General features: G+C 38.3%; 1 protein-coding gene across 1 annotated transcript in view; it reads right to left on the bottom strand.

Annotated features, from left to right (window-relative positions):
• The window catches only part of SLC35F1 (solute carrier family 35 member F1), a 420,547-nt gene that overhangs the window by 151,654 nt on the left and 245,505 nt on the right, over positions 1–23,388 (bottom strand). The window contains exon 2 of the mRNA XM_038000977.2: positions 18,122–18,297. Coding sequence (XP_037856905.1) covers positions 18,122–18,297 — 176 coding nt within the window. The remainder of the gene's footprint in view (positions 1–18,121; positions 18,298–23,388) is intronic.

The following is a 23,388-nucleotide window of genomic DNA, read 5'->3' as shown; positions in this document are numbered from 1 at the left end:
ACACACTCTTACACCAAGATCATTATGATTTCACATTTTTACTTTAGGACTTAAAAGTTATTTCCTGTTGCCAATAAACATATAAAAGGAAGCTCAGTTTACTGGTAATTAAGGAAATGAAATATAAAACAATAAAATATTTTTTGCCTTTCAGACTGACCAGAAAATTACTGATAATATTCAGTGGTGACAGTTAAGTGGGGAAATAGGTACTCTTGAATACCACGAATAGGCTTTTGAATTGGTAATGTTCTTTTTGGGGAAGGACTGTTAAGAGGAATTTTTATTAATATTCACAATGCCTGTTGACTCAGCATTTATTTTTAGAAATGTAAACAAGAGGCTGGGCGCGGTGGCTCAAGCCTGTAATCCCAGGACTTTGGGAGGCCGAGGCGGGCGGATCACGAGGTCAGAAGATCAAGACCATCCTGGCTAAGAAAAATGGTGAAACCCCATCTCTACTACTAAAAATACAAAAAAAATTAGCCGGGCGTGGTGGCGGGCACCTGTAGTCCCAGCTACTTGGGAGGCTGAGGCAGGAGAATGGCGTGAACCTGGGAGGCAGAGCTTGCAGTGAGCCGAGATCACACCACTGCACTCCAGCCTGGGCAACAGAGCAAGACTCTGTCTCAAAAAAAAAAAAAAAAAAAAAGAAATGTAAACAAGATACACTCACATGTATACAAAGATATACCTATAAATATGTTTTCTATAAAAAAGGATGGAATAATTCAAAATTGGAAACAATTTGTATGACCACTAACTGTGGGCTTATCAATATTATCACAACAACTAAAGTGAAAAAAGTAAGCTGCAGGCTGGGCATGGTAGCTCACACCTGCAATCCCAGCACTTTGGGAGGCCAAGGTGGGTAGATTGCTTGAGCTCTGGAGTTCAAGACCAGCCTAGCCAACATGGCAAAACTCCATTGTCTCTACAAAAAATACAAAAATTATCAGGGCATAGTGGCGTGAGCCTGTAGTTCCAGTTTCTTGGGAGACTAAGGTAGGAGGATCTATTGAGCCCAGAAGGTCAAGGGTGCAGTGAGCCATGATCAAGCCATTGCACTCCAGTCTGGGTGATAGAGCGAAATCCTGTTTCCAAATGAAAAAAAGAAAAAAGAAGAAAAAATAAAAAAGCAAGCTGCAGAACAACTTGTTTAGTTTCTAGCATTTACACAAAAACACAGGATAATTATGTATATAAATGCATATGCACAGAAACATGCCATGAAAGATAAATAACAAAATTTAACAAAGATTTCCTTTGGAGAATGGGATTTATGGTAGACGAGACAAACTATTACTTTAAACAAACATATTATGTCTATATTTGAAATGTTTATATTTACATAAACACTTAATGTTTATACTCATGTCTTACTTGGGTAATTTAAAAGATAAAAGTAAACTTAAAAAATGAGGTCATGTGCGGCTGGGTCACACCTGTAATCCCAGCACTTTGGGAGGTCAAGGCAGGTGGATCGCTTGAACTCAGGAGTTTGAGACCAGCCTGGGTAACGTGGTGAAACCCTGTCTGTATAAAAAAATACAAAAATTAGCTGGGCATGGTGGTGCACACCTATAGTCCCAGCTACTTGAGAGGCTGAGGCAGAAGAATGGCTTGAGCCCAGGAGGCAAAGGTTGCAGTGAGCCCAGATTGCACCACTGCACTCCAGTCTGGGCAATAGAGCCATATCCAGTCTCAAAGAAAAATAAAAAAGAAAATGGTTATAATGTTATCACCTCAAATATAGTCTTAGAGTCTCTTGGCTCTCCATGGCTTCTTTGTAGAATTTAGCATGTAAACATATTAGCAAGTGGACACATTAGCATGTTATATCTATTCTATAAAGTGGGCATGTGCCTTAGAAGCAGTCCAACAAATATATTTGATTCAAAGATTCCTTATTAAGGAGATCTTTCCATTTATTTTAACTCTCAATCAAATTGGATTGATTTTAATTGGAAGTTCTAGATAGTAAGAGATGAATGGAGTTCTTTGAGTTTAGCAAAAATGCTGAATATAGAGTGCAATATCAATCAAAATTATTTGTTACAAAATTTGTGCCTGAAATATTAAGTTTATTTGCTTTTTTACATTAGCATCAAAGTCTCCCACTCCGAAATCCAAGGCAACTTGGCTTGCATTTTAGAAGACACTCTGCTCAAAGAACAAAAATTAGCATAGTGCATCTTTGGCCTCCTTTCCTCAACTAGACAGGCTAATTAGAAAGCAAGTATAGCAACATCCTAGTACCTTGATTTTGAGTTGCTTTGAATCCTTATTAAAAGATCTTATTTTGGCTCACAGTATAAAGCACAGAAGTACATGTTGATTTGATTTCAATAGATATGAAAAATAGTCACTTTTTATTAACCAATTCCTCCCATTTTTTGAAAATCCTGATTTCAATTTATATCATAAATGATGAAAGGTTTACATGGTCATCCAGTGCCTATAATGTTTTAAAAGAGAGATTATCGGGATGAAGGTGGCGCAGGTTATCAGAGACAGAAAGCAGTTCAAAGGTGGTAGCAGCAGTCCAGGTAAGAGGCGATGGGTGGCTTGGCTGGGGGCAGTGATAGAGCTGATGTGGATGGAGAGAGGGCATCTGTAAGGGTCTCATAGTGTTGGGAACACCGCTCAATAGATCATCATGAAATTTAACTGAAGACAACTATGCATTCAGTCAATATATTCTTCAACCAAATTAATCGCCAACCCCAGAGATAATGTGGGTTCTTTAAGTTTGTTTGTTGAGTTTGCTTAAATGTTAGCCATGAGAGGCTGCATAGATATATGAGAGATATTTGTGGTGAGGTTGTAGAGACCTTCACTAGGGGAAAATTCCCTTTATGTTTTGCAGGTGAAGCCATGAATAGATTTTGCTCATACATTTTGGTATAAGATTAATAGGACACAATAATGTTTTCTTCAAAGGAATGATCATTGCTACATTTGGTTGGATATTTACCTGTGATACTTTCTGAAAACACATTAGGACGAGTGGAAATTGTGCATATTGTGATGTTGCAATCAGAGACACCATTAATTTACTCCTCTAGAATACTACAAAATGGTAATCGAATACTCTGAAAGATGTGAATAACATTTGCTGAATGGAGCATGTGGCACACTCAGAAAATGAGATGAGCTAGTTGGTTAAAAAATTGATACTCTTCTCTCTCTTCCTGCCCCTCTGCAGATGCTAACAGTCCCAGTGAGTGGTTGTATATCTTTGTTCTCTGTCAGATACTGGGATAAAGCCAGTGAACTCTGATATCTTCCATTGTGTTTTCACTTGGTCACTTTATAACATAAGATTATTGTGGTTTCTAATATTTTATGGGGCTTGTTAGACATTTCAAAAGAGTTTAAATTCAGTATACCAGCAAGGGCTGAAGGTATATTCCCAAATCACCAGGAAAAGGAGTAAAGCCAGTTTGCCACTACATAGAGAGGTCACTTGGGTCTGAAGTCACTTGCTGTAGACCATGGACCTATATATAACTGCTCGTAAAGGAAGAGGAGACAGTTAAGAGTCTTGTAAGTCACTCATATCCTTCATCTGCATTTTCACTTTCCATGGTTTCAGTTATCCATCGTTAACCACCGTCTGAAAATAAGTGAGTACACTACAATAAGGTATTTTGAGAGAGAAAGACCATATTCACATAACTTTTATTACAGTATATTGTTATAATTGTTCTATTTTATGTTATTTTTGTTGCCGTGCCTAATTTATAAGTAAAGCTTTATCACAGGTATTCATGTATGTATAGGAAAAAACATAATATATACATAAGGCTCTCTACTATATGCTGTTTTAGGCATCCACTGGGGGTCTTGGGATGTATTCCCTGAGAATAAGGGGGGAATATTATAGTTATCAAAATAGCCTACGGGTCTAGTTCATAGAAGCCCAGCAACCAAGAAGCTGCCACAACTAAGTCTAAATAAAGGAAGTGGATGATGTCTGTGCAGTATTCTCCAAGAGAGATAGTTGGGGCAAGAGGTGAGGGAAAGAGAGCACAGAGACTGGAAGAACAGAAGCTGCTCTTCTTAATGCAAAGTCAGGGTCCATTTGCACAAAGTCCCTTTGCATGTGAACCACTGAAGAAAAGCTAAGGGGAGGCCATGAAGCAGCAAACTATTGATTCTAGTGGTTATAATGAATTATCCTGCTGTGAATAAGTGGGGAAGACAGGACTGGAACTGGATGGAGAGAGGAGTGGTGAAGTGGATGACAGAGAGTTTCAGTTATGTGCTGTATAACGATGTTTTGGTCAACAACTGACTGTGTATACAATGGTGGTCCTACAAAATGTTAATGGAACTGAGAAATTCCTACTGCCTAGTGATGTCATAGCTATCATAACATCATAATGAAATTACTTAATTTTTAAATAAGTTTAGTGTAATCTAAGTGCACAGTGTTTATAAAATCTACAGCAGGATACAGTAATGTCTTAGGCCTTCATATTCACTCAGCCAGAGCAATTTCCAGCCTTGCAAGCACCATTCATAGTAACTGCTCTATATAGTTGTAGCATTTTTTATTTTTATACCATATTTTTACTGTACCTTTAGTATATTTAGATACACAAATATATACTCATTATTGTGTTACAATTGTCTACAGTATTTGGTACAGTAAGTAACATGCTGTACAAGTTTGCACCCCAGGAGCAATAGGCTCTACCATATAGGCTAACCATGTAGCCCAGGTGTGCAGTAGGCTATACCGTCTAGGTTTGCGTAAGTACACTCTATGATGTTTGCACAATGACGAAATCACCTAAAGACGCCATTTCTCAAAACATATCCCTGTATTAAGTGAGGCATGACTGTCAATGCTTTTGCAATGAAAGTTTGGTGAAGATAAGGGAAAAGTTGGCCCTCAGATTTGTATTCTTGCAGTTACAGGGACTCTTTACTTGTCACTCTCCTCCTCTTATCTGTGAACTTGGAGGGGGTAGGAGAAGGGAGATCATCTTTACTCAGGGGTCCTTCGCACCTCGTAGTACAGTGACTGACAGATGAAGAAAGCCTTCCAAAAGCACTTGCTGAATAAATGAATAGTGAATGAAATAATGAATGAGTGAATTCATGAAGAAAGAAATGAGGGACTGAGGAACTGAAATTTATATAAGAGAAATTTGAATAAGATGTAATCAGGTTGGAGCCTTCTGGAAGGTTCTATATAAAGTAATCATGGGCAGAACTAAAAGTATAAAACTCTTCTGGGGAGAAGTTACATCCTTGGCTTGTGCACCAGGTTGGTTCCTTCAGTTAAGAGATGCTCTCAGTATAGGAATACATTCACCAATGACTTTCCTTTTGGGTGTCTAAATTACTCAACACATCTGAGGTACAAACAATAGAAAATGGGGGTTGAGACTTAATAAGTTTCCATGTAGTAAATAACTTACAATTTTTAACAGTTCAGAGACTTCTACATTTATGTCACTTACATAAGCTATGCCCACACATTTGTCTGTTGAAAAGAAGTTACTTACCAAGTTTCTTAACTTTATTTTTAGAAGGTGAGTTTTTCGCTTGCTTCTGAATGATCTAACTTAGTTTCTTTTAGCCTAACAAAAGTTTAAAATCAATAGCTTGTTTAAAGCTGTGCTATAATTGTCCTGAGTTTAACAATGCACAGCTGGAAATTTCGACCTCAGCAAATGACATCCACTAAGCCAAAAGTTGAAATCTGCTTGTAGGTATATAACCTGCTGCTTTGAAATTGGTAAGGCCCCAGTAGTCCATTGAGTTTGCCTGCAGCCCACTCCTCCAGCTCAGCCATGGCTGAACAACAGCTCCATGATCTGTGATATCGTGGCCTTCTCCTCTTCTCAAATGATACCCTAGTGGCCACTTCTCCACCAGAAGTGGCTTTGTAACCTCCAATGCATTGTATTCTCTCAGAGCATTTTGCAACTTTTTTTTTTTTCAATCTTGCATTATTTTTAAAGTTTTTTCCTCTCCCCACCCTGATTTTATTTTCCAGCTCTGAAATAGAACATTCTTATCTTGCCTAAAAATGGGAGCACAATTTCTTTCAGTGACCTCATCTAAGGATAGTTCTTGTCTTTGGAGTAGTTCATTAGTAAGGCCAGATCTCCACTTATACAGTTCTTATTTCCATTGTGATGGCCTTAACAGGGATGTGTTGTTCATTGATTATTCCAAATAATTGGTGGAGATTTGGAATTCTGGTTATAAACACTCGATTTTCCCTCTGGTAATGCATCTGAAGATTTCTACTGTTGTAATGATAGGGTCTTCCAAAGTATCTATGGTTCCTGTGCTCAAAATTGATTCCTTGCTGGAAGTTATCAGGGGCAGGAATGCCATCCTGTCCTGGCTTTGGCCAAATCACACTTCTTTTTCCTCACCTTGTGCAGCTGGCACGTACCTCGGTCAGCAGGCCAAATGGAAATTGGGTGTTCCCAGCTGCTTCGGAGCTGCATTGCTTTCTGTATGTGTATTCAGTTGATTGCAGTTTACAATGCATTCATTTATAGCATGCTTTATTTTGATTGGTACCCTAGTGCTCTCAGTCTTTTCTTGAGCAAAGAATAGTAACGGGAGTGTTTTACTCCAGACACGACTTAAGTAGAATCTGGATCTTCTCTGCAATGTCTAGATTTGTAATAAAAGTTCTGTGTCACTCAAAGGAGTAGGAATGTTTTTCTTCCCATTTTTCCCCATTTGTCTATTATTTAAGGCTGTGTGAGAAGGAAAAGGGGTGAAGAGAGGAAATGTGAGAAGAGGTAGAAAACACACACACACAAACAAGGGGAGAGAAAGGGTGGGAAGTAATTCTGCCTTAAGGTTTCTCAGTCCTGATGAAAACTCTAGAACAAGCACTGGCCTAGGAAATTGTTTTCTCCAGTTCTTCCTTTGCCAACCCTCCCTTCCCCTTCTAATCTCTCATAGCTTGGACCATTTGGGTGCAGTTGTGCCTAAAAGTCCAAGGGTGGCTCTGGCTCCTTCTGAACAAAGATTTGGGGTTCCTATTGTTCCTCTTGGCTTAGCTTTCTCAGACAGAAAATCTCTCACTCTATACCCTGGGGGAGGGGCCTCTGAGCTTGCCCATTTAGGAATTAGTCGTGGGCTAGTGAGTTCTCTCACAGTGGCCACTGTAGTGGTAAGAAAACATCTAAAATGGCTCTTTTATTTCTGATCCTTCCATGAACTACACTTGTGCCTACTCTGGCATCCAGGACCAAGTGAAGGAGAACATATATGCTGGAATATGGTCATTGAATTTCAGAGTCCTCATGGTAGAATTTATTCAAATTAAGGGTTACATGTATAAAATCCAACTTGCTGAGAAGAATCAATATTTAGTAAGCAAATCTAATGTTGATGATGGCATATTATATTCAGTTTATTGCTTTCTGTATGCCTGACACTGTCCTGTAAGTATTTTATGCATCATGTTAACCCATATGAAAACTGTAAGGAGTTTACTATTATTATCCTGACTTATGAAATGATGAAATACAGCACAGACAAGTTATAGATACTCATTAGGGTGACTCAATGACTCTTGAATTTTGCTTGAATTGAGAAATAAAAAAAGTCCAGATCCTAATTGTTTAAAATAATATTTTAATTTAGTTGACTTAAGTAATAATTCCTAAATATGACTCAAAGATAAACATTGTTTTAGAAATGAGTAAGTAGGCAGTTAAAGACAAAAAAAGTGATATTCACTCTATTTTTTGAAAGAAGCTTCAAATAGTAAAAAAAAAAATAGCCAGAAACATAAATTCTAATCATATTTTCTTGTATTTGGAGTTATTTCCTTTATCTTTTTCCTCATATAGACCACTGAAGGAGCCCAATCACTTTAACTTGTAATAAGCCCTAACCCGTCTGCAAGTATCACATTTAAATTTGGTGAGTTACATGATGATCCTCCTTCCAGTCCTCATAAATCTTGGAAAGTGAAACCAATGAAACTAGACATTCAAAAAATGCATAGGCAGGAAATTATGATCTAAAGATAATTATTACGCAGTTCTAAGTCTTAAAGACAAAAAAACGGTTTGCTTCATTTTTTTCTTTCCTGCAAATATCATGCAGTAGACTGCAGTAGTGTCTGCAAGATGGCTAACTGCTGAGTCTTTGATTTAATGAAAACTTAGGGAAAGCAATTGAGTTCACTGCAGGGACTGCTTTGTTCTTCCATTATGATTCGTTTTTAATGAGAAAGATGATTGTAAAGATAAACTCTATTCCTCTGAATTTTTACACTAATTACATACAATGCACTATTTTGGCAGAAGGGCACTTATCTCCTTCAGGCAATACAGTTATCATCTTGTAACCACCCTTCAATCTCCCACATGAATGATGGAGCTGCATGCCAGGAATGACTATTGCTCTATGCCAGCTCTCAGCATGGAGAGATGAATGCTTAAAGATTTCCAGAATTAACAGTCAACATGGACTCCAGATAAAACAGGCAGACAGCCCCTCCCAATGAGCTTATACGCTGTTTAAAATAAAATAATCAGGAAGACATTCATTAATAAAGTATTTGGCATGGAAGAATGAAGCAACACCTGACATATAAAGAGTATATGTGTGTCTGAGTGTGTTTGTGTATAAGTTTATGTGAGGATTAATTAAGAGTAGATGGTGTTACAGTAATATTCATGTCAATTTTCTTCCATCTAAAAGTCACTTACTGTACTAACTGATACTGAGAGTTCTATGTAAGATATCACTCTCTTTAAGATTCATACACATTGGTCAGATGGTCAGACACTGTGGCTCAGGCCTGTAATCCCAGCCCTTTGAGAGGCCGAGGTGGGTGGATCATTTGAGGTCAAGAGTTCAGAACCAGCTTGGCCAACTTAGTGAAACCCCGTCTCCTCTAAAAAATACAAAAATTAGCTGGGTGGTAGTGGCGTGTGCCTGTAATCCTGGGTACTCAGGAGGCTGAGGCAGGAGAATTGCTTGAGCCTGGGAGGCAGAGGTTGCAGTGAGCTGAGATGATACCACTGCACTCCAGACTGGGAGACAGAGTGAGACCCTGTCTCAAAAAAAAAAAAAAAAGAAAGAAAGAAAAGGTTCATACACATTAGCACACACACGAAATGGATACTATAAGTTTCATTAAGACTGTGGGAGACTCTATTTGGTGCAGATTCACCCTGTAAGCACTGTAAGCACTGCTTATGTATAGAGTGTGTGTGTTTTGTATTGTTTGATGGACTTAAGCTTGATAGCTCATGTAACACTAGCAAGTTCCTTGATGCAGGTGCAATTTTTGGGAAGCAGAACTCATTCTTGTCGTCTAAAAGGATGCCACAAGGAAGTAGGAAGTTTTACCAGCATGGCCTAATATCTGTAAGTGACTGAGGGAATAACTGCATATTGTAAACTCTAGACCCAATGATAACTTATCCCATCATGGTAACTGCTGAGCTATAGTAGTTAATTTTCTTTTTTTTTCCCCTTCAGTCAGATGCACTGAAGTATAACTTAGATACAATAAAATTCTCTCCTTTTAAGTGTATAGTTGGAAGAGTTTCAACAAATGTGTATAGTCGGGTAACTGCTACAAAAATTGAGACACACAGAACATTTCCATCCTCCCAAAAGTTCCCTCGTGCCCCTTTGCAGTCAGTCTCCTCCCACCACTACCCCAGGCTCTGGAAACCACTGATCTCTGTCCTTACAGTTTTGCGTTTTCCAGAACATTATATAACTATACAGTATGTAATTATATAGTATGTAAACTTACCCGTGTGGCTTCTTGCACTTAGTGTAATGCTTTTGAGATTAATCCATACTATTATACATATCAGTACCTTATTTCTTTTTATTGGTGAGTGACATTCCATTGCATGAATTTACTGCAATTTGTTTATCCTTTTGTTAGCTGATGGGCACTTGAATAGTTTAGTTTTTTGCAATTCTGAATAAAGTTGCAATGAGCATTTGTATGTAGATCTTTGCATGGACATTATGTTTTCATCTCTTGGAAAAATGCAATTGTTGAGTCACATGGCAAGTACACATTTAACCTTATGAGACAATGCCAAGCTATTTTCCGAAGCAGCATTCCCACATTTTTCAAAGCAGCATTACCATGTGTATTCCCACATACAGGCGGTATATGAGAGTTCCAGTTGCTCTACCTACTGGGAGGAAGTTTTGCTAGAAGTGGATTCCAATTTTCTTGTGTGACTTTCTCTACCAATTTCTCAGCATGGTATCTGTATAACATCCCAGCCCAAATCTGTTCTTCTCTTTTCCTAGACAACATAAGCATAATTCCCATGAAGCATCTACCAAAGATTCATCTCAGAAATCCCTGAGGTGCAATCTTTATACTGTGGAGGCTAAAATTTTCCAATCATACTTAAGAAGTAAAAATAAATGCAACCTGACAAGAAATAGGAATGGAGATTTGCCAAGTAATTTCCCACAAGGGACACTTTTTAAGAGGCTCCAGTGAATATTACCTCACCAGACTTAGGTAAGTGACAGTACTATTTCTCCCACAACTCCCAAGGGAGTTATAATTTAGTATTTACATTTGCCAAGTGCTTTCTTATTATGCCCACATGCTAATAACAGTCCCTTCTTCTCAGTGATTTAGTCAGTGTTACTGAGAACTGGGCTGTGAGTGAGCAGAACTCAGGCTTCTGCTCTGAGAAAATCCTAGGTCCTGCTTTAATTCTTTCACTGCTTTTTTTTTTTTTTTTTGGACTGCCTATGAGAAGCATTAAAGAAATCTGCAATGAAAGTAGGGGGCAAAGATTCACAGAGGCAGAGGCACATTCACAGATCTGGGGAAGTGAGATTTTCAGGTGACTCTAGGGTCTGACATACAGGGAAATGCTGGCTACCGAAGTTTCCAAGACTCTGTGTGGCTATCTGATAGGTCTATTTTATTTCGTATGAAATTCTCTATTTCTTCCAATTATGTAAGTATTTTAAGTGTGATATTGGTCATGGAGAATTTAGCCTATGTAATTGTATGTAAGAAACGTAGTATTTCTGTAGAGAACAAATATGAAGGCTTTCCTGAGTTGGAAGAAACAACAATTACCTCTTAATTAATGCTTCCTCAGCTACCACCCCCAACCTCCTCAAAAAAAAAAAATTAAATAAATAAATAAATAAATAAATATAGCAGGGTACTTTCTTGGCACAGACTCTCAGAAGAATTTTTATTTAAAATGCCAAGGTTTGTGGGACTGGACCATTGGGTCATGACTTGCGTCCAGCTGTATGCGTAGACAGGGCTGTCATATTTACATATTTCTCTTATCTCTTCTACCCTAGTTGAATATTCTGGGTGGAGAAAGGGGATGGTGAGCAGAAGGGGCCAGGAGAGCACATGTGCTTGAATACCCAACTAACTTCCTTGCTTCAGCCTTCTCACTTAGAATTAACATTTGAAGCTAGACCTCTAGGATTTCCATCTGCTAGAATTTAATGTTCGAAGTGAGTATTTCCCATGAAGAGTAAAGCATGCAGTTCACTTTTCAGTATTATTTCTTTGAAAAAATCAAAGGGATTCTACATGGTGATATTTTTATGAGTGTTCTATTAGCACTATTAGAGACGTTTCATTTTTACACTCACACAAAGAAATAGATACATGATTCGATAAATAATTTAATGTATATGTTTCAATAATTCACTGAAAAACAAAATACATGCCATACTCATCAAATTGCTTTTAGCTGGAAGCTTGTCTTTTACGAAAATTGGAAGAGCTTATAAAAACACTTTTCAATGAAAAAGCAAAACTTGCAGAACCAGTCACCAAGAATACTGAAGTTTTTAGTACTCTAATAACACTCAATGGTGGCAACATTTTCTTTTCTTTTCAGGGTCTGTATATAAAAAGAAGCAGATACTTACGATTCTAGTCATGCTTTCATTACTGATACCCATTTTTTCCCTACCACTATGAATTGAAGAGGAAAACAAAGGCTAAAAGTGTTTTCTTTTTACCCTCAGCATCCTGCCTTTACTCTTCCAGCAGTGAGTAAATTGCTGGTGTGTAACAAAAAGGAATTAGAGAAACAAGAATGTAGAAAAATGGTAGCAGAAGAAAGAGAAGAGGAAATTATTGCTTATTAAAGTTTTTACGATTGATATACACTCAGAAGATTAAAAACTGCTAAAAGAGGAACCATGGGTATCTATTATTTGAAAACTTAAAGGTAGCTCTGGGAAGCAGCATGATTTTTGTCATCACAGACAAGAGAAGCTTATGGGCAAAAAGTTAGCTGATACATGTTTTCTTGATAGGAACTGTATCCTATTTTCACCTTTGTCTTTAAAAGCCTGGCACATTTCTTGCTCTTATATCACAAAAGCAAGAACTGGTGGTCTTCTTCATTGGACCCCAGTCTGTCCTCACCTCTGATTCATAGTCTTGGCATTTTGTTCCTCTGCTTCCTGATTTCAGCTGTAATTACATGGAATTTTAAGAAGAGAGTAGATATAAGGAGAAGTCATCTTTTGAGAGTTTCCTAGGCAAATGCATTTGTTTTTGGAAGCTTCACTATACTTTCTTAGTCCTATTCCTAAAGGCCCACTTTGTATGAGTTGTTTGGATTTCAGGCTTTATTTCAGTGGGTACATTTTAATTTCCTAACTAACTTCTCAAAGTGGTTACAATTAAGCTATTAATGTAACAGTTATCTCTATTTTCCCTAAATTCTCAAACTTCATGACAACAAAACTACTTTGGTGAAGTACATTTCTTTCTACAAAGTTGTATTTCTGAAGATCTTTGTTTTGAACAGTAAACATTTTTTAAAAATTGTAGAACCATCTGGAAGAACACCTAGCTCCAACTATAAAGAGGGCTAGACTTAAAATTTGCTCAATCGGATATGATATTTTGTAAGGAAGATGGTACCCAAATTTTTGTAGGAATCAATTAATAATCAAGGGCAAACTCAACTCCAATTCATTTTGGAACTTATACTGGAGCCTGCTGCTTCAGAGTCTTTGATCATGAGTCCAATGAAATTTTGATAGGGAAAATTCAGTTTAACTTTGAAGTCAAATTTAAGCAAGGCTTTCATAGTAACCTCACCCTTAATGCTCTTGAAAGGTTTCTTACATTTAGCACATTGTTTTAAATGTGACAGTCATTAAATTTTAGAAGATATATGATTAAAACTATAAAGAAAGATTTGTTTAAAAATGTATTTCTGAGTCTAACTTCATGCTGTTATGTGGCCCAGAGTGGCAACACGTGGCTGAGACCTAACCTGCAGGTTTCAGGGAGTGGTGAGAAAGGAGAACTTGGTGACTATGAGAGACTCTCCCTTGCACACACCACACTTTCCATCCTTCCCTCTTTGTTGTTCATTCTTTCCCAAATTTTCAGGTGCCTGACTAGAAAGATTAGTATATCTTCAGAACATAGTATTGAATCAGCCTATGGAAAATTAATGTAATTATTATGTTCATTTCCAGATGTTGGCTTAATGCCAGCCTATTAAAACTTTTAAAGATGAAGCTTAAAACAAATAATCATTCTGAGGAAACACCCAAATGAAGACACGCCAGCAAACTCAGTGATGATCTGAGGCGATGGTAAAAATCTCCAGAGGGTATTTCAGAAATTGATTATCTCCATCACAGACTGGTATCGGCAGTCAGAATTTCCTTAGCCCTCTTCAGCCTTTTCTTTCTAAAGAGCCTCCAAATTCCTTGCTGCTCCTGGTCCTTAGCCTCTTTCCATTGGTCTTTCTTGCCTGTCCACCTCCAACTCTCTCCCTAAATCGTCTATGACATCCTTGTGATGGTTAATATTGAGTCTCAACTTGGATTGAAGGATGAAAAGTATTGTTCCTGGGTGTGTCTGTGAGGGTGTTGCCAAAGGAGACTAACATTTGAATAAGTAAACTGGGAGACTCAGATCCACCCTCAATCTGGGTGGGCATCATCTAATCAGCTGCCAGCATGGCTGGGATAAAAGCAGGCAGAGGAATGTGAAAGGACTAGACTGCTGAGTTTTCTGGCCTCCATCTTTCTCCTACACTGGATGCTCCCCGCCCTCAAACATCGGACTTCAAGTTCTTCAGCTTTTGGATTCTTGGACTTATACCAGTGATTTGCCAGGGGCTTTGGGCACTTCGGCCACAGACTGAAGGCTGCACTGTCAGCTTCCCTACTTTTGAGGTTTGGGGACTCGGACTGGCTTCCTTGCTCCTCAGCTTGCAGACAGCCTATTGTGAGACTTCACCTTGTGATCCTGAGTCAATACTCCTTAATAAACTCCCTTTCATATATACATCTATCCTATTAGTCCTGTGGTTGTAGAGAACCCTGACTAAAACAATCCTCCTGACCGTACTGTGGTATCTCACTACATCTTACACAGAGGGCTGGTTTCCTATTCAGGGTATTGAAATTCAAAGGAAAAAAAAAAAACCTCTCCTTTTGTTCAGAAGGGTCTCTGCTCCCTCCTCCTGCCTTCCCTGCACCTCACAAGGAGAGGCAGAGTGGCCCTGAAGCCACACTGTCCTCACAGCCCTGCCTTGGATGGTGGGCCTCTACTCTTTGCTCTCCTATATCCTCAAGCAGTTTCCTGGGCTGTCAGAACCTTGGTTTTCTCATTTATAAAATTTTGGATAATCATACCTATTTCCTTGGATTGATGGAATAAAAAGGATAACTTACATACACAGTGGCTGGCACATTATAGAGGCTCAATAGATGGTACTGTAATTATTAACTCTAGGCATTTTACTACATTTCATCTTCTAAGTTTTTTAGCCTCTACCCATAAATTATTGGTATGGTTGAAATAATTCTCCCTGCCCTTTAGAATGGCTTAACTTTTTTTTTTGTTCCTGATTCAAATTTTTGTTAAATCCTTGGATTCCTGAAAAGTGAGAGGTACAAGAACTCAATGACTAAACACAATGTACCATCTCGCAGTAGAGTTTGTTTGGTTCTAAAAATGACTAGGGAAGAGAAATTCTTCAATTTCATGGGATTCTTGGGGGGTAATATTCAAGTGTTACAAAAATTATTCTTAATTTAATCTTCTTATTCTTAATTATACTCCTTATACTGGGCTAAAAAATTGTATTCTTTTTTTTTTTTTTTTTTTTTTTTTTGAGACGGAGTCTTGCTCTGTAGCCCGGGCTGGAGTGCAGTGGCCGGATCTCAGCTCACTGCAAGCTCCGCCTCCCGGGTTCACGCCATTCTCCTGCCTCAGCCTCTGGAGTAGCTGGGACTACAGGCGCCCGCCACCTCGCCCGGCTAGTTTTTTGTATTTTTAGTAGAGACGGGGTTTCACCGTGTTAGCCAGGATGGTCTCGATCTCCTGACCTCGTGATCTGCCCGTCTCGGCCTCCCAAAGTGCTGGGATTACAGGCTTGAGCCACCGCGCCCGGCCAAAAATTGTATTCTTTAAATATTAATTCAAGCTTCTATCTAGTGATTTTTAAGTCCAACTGCTTAGTTCTATATGGCCAAGCTACACATTTCTAGTCTGTCATAAGTGAATTTCTAATTATATTTCTCCCCTATTTCTTCACTTCCTGGAGTCTGTTCCTGGACTGAGGCACCAATGGTAAAATGATGGGGATAACTTTTGAAAACCAAAAATAAAATTCTAAGTCCCCCCTCAATCATCTGAATGGACTTCCTCCTCAGTCAGGGCACTCTTAAAATGTAACCTGAAAGACTGGTTCAGGCCAAGATGGGAAGTGGGGATTGAACATGCCTCATTATACCTCTCCAGCATTAACATCAACACAGACTTTAAGTCTGATAAGAAACATTTTACAACCTAGTCTCTCTGAAGCCTACTACCTGAAGGCTTCCTCTGCAAATAAGAACTTTGGTCTCCACAATCCTTTATCTTAACCCAGATATTCCTTTCTATTAATCCCAGATCTGTCGAGAAACTCAACCAATTGTCAATCAGAAAATTTTTAAATCTACCTATAAGCTGGAAGCCCCCTGCTTCGAGTTGTCCTGCCTTACTGGACCAAACCAATGTATTTCTTTTTTTATTTTATTTTATTTTTTATTATACTTTAAGTTCTAGGGTACATGTGCACAATGTGCAGGTTTGATACATAGGTATACATGTGCCATGTTGGTTTGCCATCAACTCATGATTTATATTAGGTATTTTCCCTAATGCTATCTTTCCCCCAGCCCCCCAACCCACAACAGGCCCCGGTGTGTGATGTTCCCCGCCCTGTGTCCAAGTGATCTCATTGTTCAGTTCCTACCTGAGCGAGAACATGTGGTGTTTGTAAACCAAAGCATTTCTTAAATGATTGAAGTCTCAGGTCTCCCTAAAATGTATTAAATATAAAAGCAAGCTGCACCCTGATCACCTTGGGCACATGTTCTCAGGTCTTCCTATGGGCTGTGTCAGGGACCACGGTCATTCATATTTGGCTCAGAATAAATTTCTTCAAATATTTTATGCAGTTTGACTCTTTTTTTTTTTTTTTTTTGAGACTTTAGATAACCCATTTACATCATTCAAAATTATTAGCTTCCAAATCACACTCAGGAAACATAGCTGAGATTCAATGTCAATAACTTCAGTGGCCTGAGATTTTATTTTTAAAATAATGATGTCTATTGATGTTAAACTTTAATAAACAAGCACTGATAGCACCAATTTTTGAGAAGTAAATAAAATTAGCTTCTACAATACTTTAAACAAATCTAAAATTAAACTGGAATTCAGTCTCAACTTGTTCATATTTATTCCTCCTATGAGATGAAATCCAGGATTGGTCAAATCATTATAATTAAGCATTATTATTCTGGACAGTAATCCAAATAAATAAATGTAAAAATTAAATACTGATAAACAGTCTTGTACATGTTTCGTAAAAGTGTGACTATTAAAATTGATGTACACAGCTATATATGTGTCCTTATCTATTGTTAATGTAAATAATTATCTCCAAATGTATTAATGATTTTTTTCAATGCACATTTTACAGTTGACAGCTACAATTTTGGGGAAAATTGATGGCTATTTCTGAGCCATAGATAAAAGTGTTTACACCTTGTCATAGATCATTTTGTGCTGCTATAATGAATAACATATTCCATAGTACCTGAGACTGTGCAATTTATAAAGAACAGAGATTTATTTCTTATGGTTCTGGAGGCTGGGAAGTCCAAGGTTAAAGGGCTCACATCTGGTGAGGGCCTTTTTGCAGTATCCTCACATGGCAGACAGGCACAAGAGCACACATGAAAGAGCAAGAAAGGGCAAGAGGGGGGCCAAACCCACATTTAGCTGGAACCCACTCGCATGATAATGGCATTAATCCATTCAGGAGGGTGAAGCCCTCATGGCCTAGTAATAGGCACACCATCTTTCTTAATAGTCTCACCTCTTAATATTGTCACAGTGGCAATTACATGTTAACATGAGTTTTAGAGGTGACATTCAAACCACAGCATACTGGATTCAGTGGCATATCATGACTCTGAAGCATCCCCTCCAGGGATGTACCCTGAGGTTTTTCAAAGGCAACTGCCTCTTAAAAAAAAGGTTTTCTTGCATTGGCTCTTGGAGGACTTGTTTTATTTCTTTAATTATTTCAAGTTTAAAATAATTTCACATCTCATTTGACCATTCGTGGTAGTGTTCTTTTTTTCTTTTTCTGTGATGTTATTAATAGAGTTGTCTGTGTTTACAATTTGTATCTTTCTTGTGTCACTTTCCCACAGAACATATATTTGTCTGCAATTCCCTTGGATTTCTCAGAGCAAGCATTATTTAGAATATCTGCATTAGGTCTATTCCAAGTTCCAGGGAAAAACTCATTTAATTCCAATGAGAGGGTAGAAGTAATGTTAACAGGGATTCAAAGAGTGAGAAATTGTACATTTTTGCCTATACATGCAGTTCCCACTTCTTGCTGAATTCATATGATTAATTTTCTTTGCGATTTATTCAGTCATTTTGTTTACTATATTACTGCAAAATAGAAAAGTAAGATCTGGGGTTTTCAATGATCTTAACTTATGCTGTAAGTGACAAAACGTTACCTGGTCATGGCTCATCTTTTTTTAGGTGTTTGTAAAACCTATATTCCTGGTATTTTTGTGAGCTTACCTTGTCTGACGGCTAGTGTGGTGGTATAGACCAAGAAGAGAAGAATGTAATTGAGGAAACTCTGGAAGACTGGTGTGTTGGCATGGAAATCTTCTGACAGATACTTGCTAGTCAAGCCAATTCCACAAATAAGGAGGGATAACACCTGGCCCAGGGCCACAGAGATTAACATCTCCCTGAGAAATAAAGAAAAAAAAACAGCAAAGGTCAGCAGGAAGCCCATTAAAACAACAGCAGTTAAAATTTTTTGAGCACTGGTAGCATGCACTGGATTAAGTGCAATTAAATATTATTCCCTGTAGTCCTTCACAGCAATCCCTTGAGGAAGGTGCAATGATTACTGAGATTTTACAGAGAAGGAAACCAGAGCTTAGAGTGGTTAAGGAGTTTGCTCACAGTCATGTAACTAGGAAGTGGCAAAAAAAACAGGGATTTGAGACCAACTCTCTGAAAGAGCCTGGCTTCTAGCTACTGACCTCTCGGTGCCAATGGGAGTGGGGAGTAGGTGGGGAAAGAACATCATCTTGATGCTCACCATAGTATTAATGAAATATTTAGTGATGGCGAGACAGTACCTGAACACTGACTAGGAGGGACCATATTTCCGCCTCATCCTCAGGTTCTTGTACCAATAAAGGGAGACTCTTTTCTTTATAGATTGAAATCCCAGATCCAGAAACCCCTGTGTGAAATGGCTATACACTATACATATCCCTGAAAACCAGAAGGACCATCTGCTGTCCATTCCCAGACTCTAGAACTCAGTTTGCTCTAGGAAGCTTTGATGAGCATTAGGTGTCTGCTCTCTTCTGCTCAAGTTACAATTGCCTACACACTAAAACTGCTATTCATGAAGGAGATTCAGTACTGTGATGATGTAATACAACCTTTCAAATAATGCCAATTTTTTTGTGGCTTTTTCATAGGCACTGCCCCTATAGACCTCTGTAGCGGGGACTACAGGCAAGGTTCAAGGCGTTCATTTTGCATACAAATAAAATGCCCTCACAACCTTTATGGTCACATACACCCACATGCTTTTACACAGAAAAAGCCCCTGGAAATACAAAGCAGATTTCTGCACTCCCTGAAAGTCGCATCTGACTTGTCTGGTTTATTTATAGAAAGAGTAATATGATAGAAGCAAGCAGTAGTATTTCTTTCAATAAAAGTTTTATTTTATTTTTAATTGACATAATAATGGTACATACTTATGCAATACAGTCTTGTGTTTCGATACATGTTCACATTGTATAATAATCAAAGCAGAACAATTGTCAGATCAAAAATTTATCATTTCTTTGTGGTGAGCACATTCAAAATCTTCTCTTCTAGCTCTTTTGGAATATACAATACATTATTGTTAACTATATCACTCTAGTTTGTAATGCAGCATTATTTCTAAACAAAAAGCTTTAGGCAAAGGATTTGCGGTGTTACATATTTAGTCCCCCATAACAGATGTGAGTCCAATTTTCTGGAATGAGCACAGAGTCCTGGGCAGTACTTTGGTTGTATTTTGCTTTAAAAAAGAAAAAACATCAGCTATATTTTGTTCATTCCATCTGCTTCCAAGAGGAGGAAAAACTGTGGCAAGGCATGTGGGCATGCAGAGAAGAATTTTCTGAGGTTAACCTATTTCCAGGTACCGGCTCCTGACCTCTGAATTCAATCTCTATAAAGAAGCCAAATACATACTTTTAAACATCCATGTTTAAAATGTCAGTATGCTGCTTAAAAATCTTACAATAGTTCCCTACAGAATGCAGAGATCTATAAGGTCTGTATTGAACATCTGCAAAGATGCCTGCCGACATAGCCTTTACATTCCTGCTGCTCTGCCCAAAGGGAGGCAGGGGTCTCTTTCTCCTTTTCTGGAAGCTGAGCTGGTCTTGGGACTTCCTCTGACCAACAGAACATGGGGGAAGGGATGTCATGTGACTTCTGGGCCTAAGTCTTATAAAGCTCTACAACTTCCATTTTCTGCCCTCATAAAATATAGCTTCCGTGTACTTCAGTTTTGAGAGACCATGTGAAAAAAAGAGAAATCCAGCCAGCCATCACTGTCCTGACATGTGAGTGAGGCTTCTGGATTCTCCTGCCCCAGTCAAACCATGCCAACATATGCCACCATGGAGCAGAGATGAACCACCCCGAAAGATTGCTGCCTAATTGAAGAACTGCGAGAAATAATACATGAGGCTGTTTTAGGGCATGCAGATGTACAATGACTTGTTACATGGCCAACAAATAACTGAAATCATGTCCTAAACACTCTCCCTCTATTCCCACCACCTCTGGAACATGACCCTCCGTTTCCCTGTATTACTCCTCCATGACGCATTTTCAGCCTTACAGAGCTACTTGCACTTCAGCAGTGAGTCATGGTCTTCTGTGCCTGCAGTCCCTTGCATGTGTTATTATTTCCAAAATGTTCATTGTGCCTTTGCCAGTGTGACTCTTACGCATCTTTCAAGATTTGGCTTCTATGCCACTCCCTTTGAGAAGTGTTACCTGTCTTCTCTTCCCTGGGATGCATCTCTTTGTTACTTCTATCTCATTGTATTGAAACTAATGCCTTTACACTTCTTGCCTCAGCTGGACTGTGATGCTTGTACTATGTTCTTCACTGTATCTACAGCCAGGCAGTACCATTGAAAGGAAGTAGAAAAGTAGACAGTGCAGAAGCAGCCTAGGCAACACGAAACAGTTTGTTGGAATAAAGGGGGTGATTAATAAAAGAAAGAAAGAAAGGTAGAGTTAAAAAGGAGTACCAGAATTAACTCAAATGATTTTAAAGGCTGGGTGCAGTGGTTCACACCTATAATCCCAACACTCTGGGAGGCTAAGGTGGGAGGATCACTTGAATCCAGGAGTTTAAGACCAGCCTGGGCAACATAGTGAGTCTTCATTTCTACAAAAAATTTAAAAAATTATCCAGGTGTGATGGCACGTGCCTGTAGTCCCAGCTCCTTGGGAGGTTGAGGCAGGAGGACTGCTTGGGCTTGGGAGGTCAAGTGTGCAAGTGAGCCATGATTACACCATTGTACTCAAGCCTGGACTACAGAGCAAGACCCTACCTCTTATAAAAAATTAAAGGTTTCTAAGACTGCCTAAGATAAGTATAATATCTACTGACAAAAATAATGATAAGGAGCTGGTTTTAGTGGAGAAACAATACATATTTTAGGTATAGTGAACTTGAGATGCCAGATGAACTTCCAAATGATCCAGCAGCATTAGTAGCATGGGATCGGAGTGGGATATGGAGGTCAACCAGGAGATAAATATGCAGAGGTTATACTCATAAAAGTGATGGTGAAAATACCGGAAATGGATAATATCCCCAAGAAAGGGAGAGTAGGAGAGAAAGTAAGAGAGCCTTGGGAAATATCTTTGGGGAATCCCAAGGTTGGAGGTGTATGAGGGAGAAGAAGCACATCACTGGAGTCGGAAGTGGTTAGAAGGCAAAGAGGAAGAGCAAGAGAGTTTTGGTGTTAAGGAAACCAAAAGAAAAGAGACATTCATGGATTGAATAGTTGTAATACTTGATGTTGCTTAGAGGGTAGAGAGAATGAAGACTGACAAGACATAATTTGTAGTCACTGTCATCCTTTAAGAGTTTTGGTTGAGTGGAGAGGAACAGAGTAGCACTGGTGTCATGAAAACCAAGAGAACAGAGAGTTTCATGGAGGGGATTAGCTAGTAGGGACTAAGTGAAAAGGAAATGGTGAGAAATTAAAGGTGTTGACTTTGCAGAGTTTTGAAGAATTCAAAAAATTCATGGAAGGAATTTGATATAGTCACCATGTAACAATATCAATGATAGTTAAAATAATAATGTTTAAAATGATTTAAAAATTAATTTAGCTTGTCCTATCACTGGATCATTCTTGACTATTTGCATAATAACTTACATTCCCAAATGGAAGAAATATTACTAGAGTTACAACTAATATATAAGAGTTGTTCTTGATGCTGAGTATGTCTCCTGGAGAATGCTATGTATGGAGAGCATCTCCTTGGGACAAGAAGGGTGAAAACTATTGCTATGACATGGATTCCTGCAGCTCTATAAATTACAACTATAGTGTTCAAAACTTTGGCAATATGCTATGCCTTTCCTGAACAAAATCACACCACAAATAAATGACAGATTACTTATATAAGAGAATACAATTTTAGTCTTTCTTATGTATATGCGCCAACATAGTATAAAATAGCATTCTATATGCCATACACTCTACATGTAAAGATGAACAAGACACAGTCCTTGTCACTGGAGAGCTACTAAACTAAGATTTTGGAGCTAGGTCCTCAAATAACTTGGTATAAAATGGAGCCAATTAAGCTAAAACAACAATAATAATTCATATTTAGTAAGTTCTTACTATGTGCCAAGCCATGGGCTTAGACTTACACATACTATCTTAGTTAATCCTCATAATAACCTTATAAGGCAGCTATTGATACTGTTTGATTTTATAGATAAGTTAACTGATGCTTAGAGAAGTTAAACAAGCAGCCCAAGGTCACAGAGCTAATAAGGGGAAGAGTTTGGATGCAAACTAGGTTATGTGGTTCCAAATCTCAACTTTTTAATTACTATGCTATACTACTATTTTGGTGGCAAAAATATACTCTGTGCCTTCATAGAGTGCAAGAACTTATACTTAGCAACCTAAGTGGTTGGTTTCCAGAAATATTCTAGAGGCAGTAAAGACAAAAACAAGTCTGGGACTGACCTTCTGATGAAAACTCTTGCATCAAGATATCTGTAATGTGTGCCTTTCAACAAGAGGTCAATACAAATCTATTCGTGTTTCTTCAGTCAAACAAAACATCAAGGCTGCTGTATTCAATTTCTGCTTTTAATTAGTGATCATGTCATTTAGCTGCTGCTGGTGTGATTTGATGGAGAATACAAATTATGGTTTTATTGGTCATGCTAATGAGCACGACATGTAAAACAGGAAGGAGTGAAAGGAATCTTTTATCAGATTAGTTCATGAGTCTTTTTCCTACTGCAGGGAGCTAGATATTGTAGCTATTGCAGGCTGCATATCTGAGCTAGTTCCTAGAGTCACCAAATAAATAAGTAAATAAAAATAGAAATAAACCCAAATGCCTAAATGTTGACACTCTGCTAACTATGCCCCCTGCCCTGCCATCTTGCCCTGATCAAATTCTCTTTTGTTCTCTATTAGCACAGGACAAATCCATTTGGTGATGTGTTGTACAAAAATGTTCTCCCTGCTCTCTCTGCC

The sequence above is a fragment of the Chlorocebus sabaeus genome, chromosome 13 (assembly GCF_047675955.1).
Source record: "Chlorocebus sabaeus isolate Y175 chromosome 13, mChlSab1.0.hap1, whole genome shotgun sequence".
Taxonomy (NCBI): Eukaryota; Metazoa; Chordata; class Mammalia; order Primates; family Cercopithecidae; genus Chlorocebus; species Chlorocebus sabaeus.
Note: the sequence above shows the minus strand (reverse complement) of the source record. Positions and strands in the feature narration are given on the sequence as shown.